The sequence below is a fragment of the Marmota marmota genome, unplaced genomic scaffold (assembly GCF_001458135.2).
Source record: "Marmota marmota marmota unplaced genomic scaffold, marMar, whole genome shotgun sequence".
Lineage (NCBI taxonomy): Eukaryota > Metazoa > Chordata > Mammalia > Rodentia > Sciuridae > Marmota > Marmota marmota.
In genome coordinates, this window is record NW_026000026.1 from 41,946,570 (window position 1) to 41,954,057 (window position 7,488).

Sequence of the window (7,488 nt, forward strand, 5' to 3'; positions counted from 1 at the left end):
GCTGCCTTCCACTCCTTCCCATCCCTCACCCTCCCCTCCCTCTCTCTCTCTCTCTCTCTCTCTCTCTCTCTCTCTCTCTCTCTCTCTCTCTTTTCTTGGTGCATGCCTGTAATCCCAGTGGCTGGGGAGGCTCAGGCAGGAAGTTCACGAGTTCAAAGCCAGCCTCAGCAACTTAGTGAAGCACTAAGCAATTCAGTGAGACTCTGTCTCTAAATAAAATACAAAATAAGGCTGGGGATGTGGCTCAGTGGCTGAGTACCCCTGAGTTCAAACCTCAGTACCCAAAAAAAAAAAAAAAGAGTGGCTACTATTGCTGTATCATACAGTTGAAGATCCATAATACAAACTGCATTTCACCAGGATCCATGGGAAACAAACCTGTGTCTAGGCACCAGGCAACCATGAATTGTATGCAATAGAATAAAGATACAAGCCATCCCCAAACCCCCAGGCTTTTCTTTTTAGGACTTGAACACTAGACTTTTGTATATCATCCCTGTAAGGTCAGAGAGGAGCTCTTCACTCTCTTTATGTGCCCTTATTTTCTGTTACAAATGAGCTCCAGAATGTGACCTGGGAACTAACACCCTGTAACTATTCAAAGTATCTCTGCAGAGCCTCTTTTGGTTCCATAACCTACTCATATTTTAACCTTATTATAAATTGACTCTTCCGATGCAGGTATCTTCTTTTTCTTTTAGAATTATTTTTGCTTCTTTTCTTCTTGTAAAAGCAATGTGTGGTCACTATAGAAAAATCAGAAAATACAAGGGAGCAACAAAAGTAATTAAGAAATAGTTGATAAATTCCAGAAGTAGCATGGGGAGAGTGAAAAGGGCATCCTTGGCCACATACAGCTGTGGCCATGTACAGCACTGCTAAGCCACAGTGTCTCCCTGTGTGGGTCAGCATCCACCTGACTCTGTCCCATCAGGAAAAGGAAACCAGTTATCTCTTGGTATATGTGGGGAGTTGGTTCCAGGACTCCCCACAAATACCCAAATCCACAGATGTCCAAGTCCCTTGTATAAAATAGCATAGTATTTGCATCTGGCCTATATACATCCTCCCGTATGCTTTAAATCATCTCTAGATTACTTCTATAATACAGTATCATTGTGTTTGTCAGCTTTTTGTTGCTGTGACCAAAATACCTGACAAGAACAACATAAAGGAGGAAAAGTTTATTTTGGGATCATGGTTTCAGAGGTTAATGACTCCATTGCCCTGGGCCCAAGGTGAGGCAGAACATCATGCCCAAAGGGTATGGAATAGGGGCACTGCTTCACTCACAGCAAGAAAGAGAATGGGGAAAGGGCCACAGGGAAGATGAATCCTTCCAGGCCATGCCCCTAGTGACCCACCCGCCCCCAGGTACTCCCCACCTGCCTACAGTTACCACCCAGTTAGTTGATTCCACTAGGATGGACTGATTAGGTTACAGCTCTCATGATCTAATCACTCCATCTCTGAATATCCCTGCATTAACACAGGAGCTTTTGGGGGACATCTCACCTCCAAACCTTAACATCAATGTTATGTAAACTGCTGTTACATTATAATTTTTAGAGAATAATTTTTTAAAAATCTATACATGTTCACTATAGATTTGTTTTTCCAAATTTTCCATCTGCATTTGATTGAATGTGGAACCCCTGGATTTGAAGCAACGGTGGTATTGTTCCTAGGCTCTGTAAATGCCATGCTGTCTGCCAAAAACACAGTGAGAAAATGGAATGGTGTTCTCCATTTCTACCAAGTTTACTGTCCCTGGAATTCACATCAGGCTTCAATTTAATTCCATAGTAACTTAATATTGCCAAAGCAGTCCAGTCAAACGTGTTCTCTTTCAGGAGACCCAGCCCCTGTGCAGTAAGCAGTTCACATGGCAGCCTGGGGGTTGTATTTTTGTTTTGTATTGATTTCATAGTGAACAGTAGAACGAATTTGGACACATTGTACACAAATGGAGCATAACTTCTCTTTCCTCTGGCTGTACTTGGTGCTGAGTCACACCAGTAGTGTAATCATACATGTATATAGGGTAAAAATATCTGTCTTATTCTACCATCCTTCCCATCCCCACTGCCCCATCCCTCCCCTCACTCTACTCTGCACAATCTAAAAGTTCCTTCATTTTCCCTACCCACATCCTACTATGGATCAGCATCCACTTATCAGAGAAAACATTTGTCCTTTGGTGTTTGGGGATTGGTTTATTTCACTTAGTTCCATCCATTTACTGGCAAATGCCATAATTTCATTCTTCTTTAAGGCTGAGTAATATTCCATTGTATATATGTACCACATTTTCTTTATTCATTCATCTGTTGAAGGGCATCTAGGTTGGTTCCATAGTTTGGCTATTGTGAATTGAGCTGCTGTAAACAATGATGTGGCTGTGTCACTGTAATATGCTGAATTTAAGTCCTCTGGGTATAAACCAAGGAGTGGGATAGCTGGGTCAAATGGTGGTTCCATTCCAAGTTTCCTAAGGAATCTAGATTGGGGTTTTTTTAAGTAGACAACTCCTCCACAGCATTAAATAAGCCATACTCCACAGGGATACCTGGCATGGCCTCTGACCCCTACATACATTCCCAAGCCCCAAGGCTTCTAGAAAAATGTGTGATTCCTAGCATAATTTTGTATGTTTGATCTCATTTAGACTTGCCTGCCTTTCTGCTTTCTCATTCTATCATAAGAGATGATCTGAGTACTAGAACAACTTCTTTCTTGCATGGGGGACCTTACTGTTAATTCATAGAATCGCCAATGTGTTGTGGGCTGTGGATCTGATTTCTAACTTGCGTGACTGTCCTATCTTTGATTCTTAGCCAATCAAAGAAATACTTTCAATTTTCTCTTAGGGAAACAATGTCACTTTTCTGCCAGTTTCTACAAATTGACTGTAAGGTGACTGTCACTGGTGACTCTAGACCATAAGAACCGTGAGTGCAACTAAGACAGAAAACAATCTTTCTTAGAATTCAGCTTATGTTTTGAATCCTTAAGGTAATAGTGACTATTGCATTTGACAAATGACAAGTGAATTTTATGGTTTCTAAAATGGTTATTACTCAGTATAATGGCCTCTGGTTGTTGGCTTGTGGATTTCCTTCTTGAGTTTTTCAAAGAAGCCCAGACTACAAGACAGGAAAGGAGATCAGCTTCCATGCAGGACTCAGAGCTGGGACCTCTTCCTGTTATTCTCTGTGACCTCCCCCTCTCTTCTCAGAGAGTCCCAGGGCCCTTCTGTCTGCACTCTAGAAGGAAAGACCCTATTCTGGACCTGCCTGCTATCAGTACAGAAACCCATGGTGATGCTTCCTTCATACCTTAAGGTTCTGGACTTTCCAGAGATCTCTAGAAAGGTGGAGAACGTCTGTATCACAGAATCTACACTTTCCCCACCTGCTTTTCTAAAGCCTATGAGCCAGGCGAAAACCAACTGTCCTGGAAACTGAAGTCCAAGAGGCCTCCTGCATGTTGATGTTCTTATCACATTCAGATTCAACATATACGAACAATTTAGAAGTAACTAGCCACATGTTAATACATGTAATTTTATCAAATTACATTTGATAAAATGTAATTAATTAAAATAAATTTAAAATTCAATTCTTCACTCACAGCAGCTGCATTACAAGTGGCTAGTGTGTCAGAGAGCACCGATATAGAACATTTCCATCACAGAGGGACGTTCTCTGCTGGTCCAGCTATTTGTAAATACACTATGTATAGGAGTGTGTGTATATAGTCATGTATGTAGCTTTGACCTCTAATATGGGCTGTAAGCCAGCGCCACCAAATTGGATGGTTTCTCCAGAGCCTGGGAACAAAAAGACTACCTCTACCACTATCAGTGGCCCTCCATAACCAGTAGATACTTTTACATCACTCAACATACACATCCAGGGGGATGGTGCATAGCATCACTCTGTGAGAACTGTCTCATATATTTTAAGTTCCTCAGGAGAGTATTGCTTTTATTGATGGGCTGCAGTGTAAGCTTTGGCAAGCCCTCCCAAGATGACAATCTTGATTCCAAGAGCAATAAAGAAACAAAGCTTGTCTCTGAGCTGGGTGCGTGACCAGCATCTTTTTATAGAAGTGTTTTTGCAAGATGTGTGTTTAAAAATATCTATCTCTGGACTGGGGATGTAGCTTCAGTGGTAGAGCATTTGCCTCACATGCACAAAGCTCCGGGTTCAATCCTCAGCATGATCCTCTCAAGAGGTTCCAACTCTGTGAACAAAGACATCCCCAAAATCTGGTCATGTCTTATAGAACTGTCGTTCACCAGAATTAATTTACCCAGTTTCAACTTTTTTTTTTTAATGGTAGAACAGGTTGAGTGTCTCTAATCTGAAAATCAAAAGTACTCCACGATCCAAACCTTTTTGAACACCAACATGATGTCACAAGTAGAAAATTCCACACCTAACCTCATGTGATGGGCACTAATCAAAATGCAGGTACACTAAAATGTTGCTTAAAATTATCTTTAAGTTATGTATATAAGGTATACAGGAAACATCCATGAAATACATGTGTAAGCGTGGGTCTACATTATGTATATGCAAATATTCCAAAATTTTAGAAAAGTTCAAAATCTGAGACACTTCCAGTCCACAAGCATTTCTAATAAAGAATATTCAATCTGTAATCATGATCATATCAGCAATATATTCTATTTATCAAGGTAATTAAAAGAAAAGTATGAATTCCTGCCTCAAGTCAATCCTGAGACAAGACTTGGGTGCACACACAGTTTTTTGAGAGATGATCCCAGAAAATCCACAGAAGTGAGGATGCAAAACAGGGGACTGCAAAAAAGAATAAAGAACGCATGACTGAGCATGTTGCCACCAATCCCATAGAGGACACTGAGTTGTCCCATGGAGGGATAGAGAAGTCAGAGTGTATTTATGCACCACATCCTGTCAATCATTGGAAGAGGGATGCTCCTGAGAGGTTAAGTCACTGGCACCTTTGGACAGACTAAGCATGTTCCCATGGTGTAAGTGGGGGAGAAGCTGGAGTTGTTCATGCATGAGATGAGAAGCAATCACAGTGCACTGCATCTGCGGTAGCAGGTGACTCAGAAGGGACTTAGAAGCAATGGGAGGGGCATCAACAACATCTGCTACATTCCCATTTTACGGGAAAGTTTCTGAGCATGGTAAATTGCTCAGACTCACACAACTGGAATGGAAGCTAAACCCAGGTCTGTCTGATTAACTCCAAAGCCCCCACTCTTTCTGCCTTCAAACCCCCTCATAGGGTGCAAACCTTCCCTTATTTTATCTCTTTGCCCTTTTGCCCTCAGGAAAATACCATCCACTGGCAAGCTGGTGCTGACCCTCACGACTGATGCATGTGAAGGGAAGGAGAATTTCGTCCGCTACCTCGAGCACGTCCAAGCTGTCATCACAGTCAACGCAACCAGAAGAGGAGACCTGAACATCAACATGACTTCCCCTATGGGCACCAAGTCCATTTTGCTCAGCAGACGTCCGAGGGATGACGACTCCAAGGTGGGCTTTGACAAGTGGCCTTTCATGACCACCCACACTTGGGGGGAAGATGCCCGAGGAACCTGGACCCTGGAGCTGGGGTTTGTGGGCAGCGCACCCCAGAAGGGGGTGCTAAAGGAGTGGACTCTCATGCTGCATGGCACACAGAGTGCCCCGTACATCGATCAGGTGGTGAGGGATTACCAGTCCAAGCTGGCCATGTCCAAAAAGCAAGAGCTAGAGGAAGAGTTGGACGAAGCTGTGGAGAGAAGCCTGAAAAGCATCCTAAATAAGAACTAGTGCTGCACTTCTGCCTCCACCACCTCCTTCCCTTCCCGTTCTCTGCCTCTATCCTTGCTTCACATTTCTGGCAAGCACCTAGCAATTACTGTCACCCCACACAAGCAATTCCATCTTCTTGAACTGCAGCTTTGCTCACTATCAATGATTATTTTCATTACAATGAAAGCAACCTTTTTTTTCCTATGACCCAAATATAATGTTCCCACTAACATCTATGTCCTATGTGTTACTCTATCCTCTTTATTTCTGTCATTCAAATGGGTGATATCCTGCAAACAAAACTGGCACAGCTTTCCCCTGAAATTTTTTTTCATATCTGAGAAGAGAAAAGAATGCATGTTAAAAAAGCCACACATAGCAACACCAAGAACGTCTGTCTGTGCTCTCAACTGAGGAACTGTTATGTAACAAGAGAAGTCAAAGCTGATGCAGAAGGCGAGTTCTGCAGCTCTTTAAAGCACAGGGGAAGCTGTAAATCCTTTGGGGAAAGATGATTTGAATTTAGCAAAGTTTTTTCAGGAAGGTAGATTAAGGTGACATGATGAGAAAGATGTCATCCTTAGAGTCCTAATTACTGGACAGGGAAAGAGATTTAAAAATGAGCATTGGAAATCTATCGCCAACACTAAGATTGTAATTCACCCTACTCGGCCAGCATGATATAAAACCTAAGTAGCTTGACTGTAAATTCACCAGCTGCTGCTCTGAGTTATGGTAAAAATCTTCTGGAGCAGCCCAGTTCTCTCCAAGTTGGCACAGAGTTCATCCCTCCCACCCCCCACCCCCCACTCCCTGCCAGTTTTCTGGGGTTTCTCACATAGCTATCCAAAAATGGGGAAAAATGAAGGCGGGTCTCACAACATGTCTGGTAAAGAATAGTTTGCTAGTTTTTAAAATAAGAACATTCCCTTTCCTAAGTCACTTTGGGACTTCTTGATCTTGATGTAAGAGATAAGGTATTATTTTTGACAGTTTTATACACCTTTACATGGGCTTTGATTTCCTAAAAGTATCACTGGAAAGAAATGTCTTGTTCCCTTGTGTCATGATGTCATAGATGTATTGGGGAAATGGCCTCTGTTCTGAAGAGGTGTGTGAGGGATGGCGGGGGCACATTTGAAGGTAGGAGCAACCATCTTTACATGGACCTCCATTTATGAGGGGCCTCGTGGGCCAAGAGGGGGATAAGCCAACTCATCCCCCAGTGACTTGAGGTCTCGAGAAGCAAGAGGAGCCCTCTTATAGGAAAGCACAGAGTTGCCATCTTGGCAATGCAGAAATCCATGAGCCCTTTTGACATGCCACCCAAAGGTTACAGTTATCAAATCCAAAAGACGCCATTTCATTGCCAAATGAGTATTACCAAAGTGACCTGTTGTCACTTTTTGTTCCTACCCAAGGATTGGCTTCTCACCCCCAATCCCAGTGCCCAGCCATTCCCAAAAAACAAAACAAAAACTATTCATTCTCAACCACTCCTGGCTCCATTTCTCCCTTCCCAATAGAGTATGTACTTGGCCTGGAGTCAACTTTACTAAAGCCAGTAGCACAGGAGCGCTGGGTTAGATTCCCTGAAGGTGCAACTTTAAGAGAGAATTCTGGAAATGTCACTTTCTTTTCTCCCCCATACTGGCATGAATTTCTGTCTTCTCTAACACCTTGTGAC

The 7,488-nt window shown here is 42.6% G+C and overlaps 1 protein-coding gene across 1 annotated transcript in view; it reads left to right on the forward strand.

Annotated features, from left to right (window-relative positions):
- Pcsk2 (proprotein convertase subtilisin/kexin type 2) overlaps positions 1 to 7,279 on the forward strand; it is a 273,006-nt gene extending 265,727 nt beyond the window's left edge. The window contains exon 12 of the mRNA XM_015476507.2: positions 5,333 to 7,279. Within this exon, the coding sequence (XP_015331993.1) occupies positions 5,333 to 5,819 (487 nt within the window). The 3' untranslated portion in view covers positions 5,820 to 7,279. The remainder of the gene's footprint in view (positions 1 to 5,332) is intronic.
- The last annotated feature ends 209 nt before the right edge of the window (positions 7,280 to 7,488 follow it).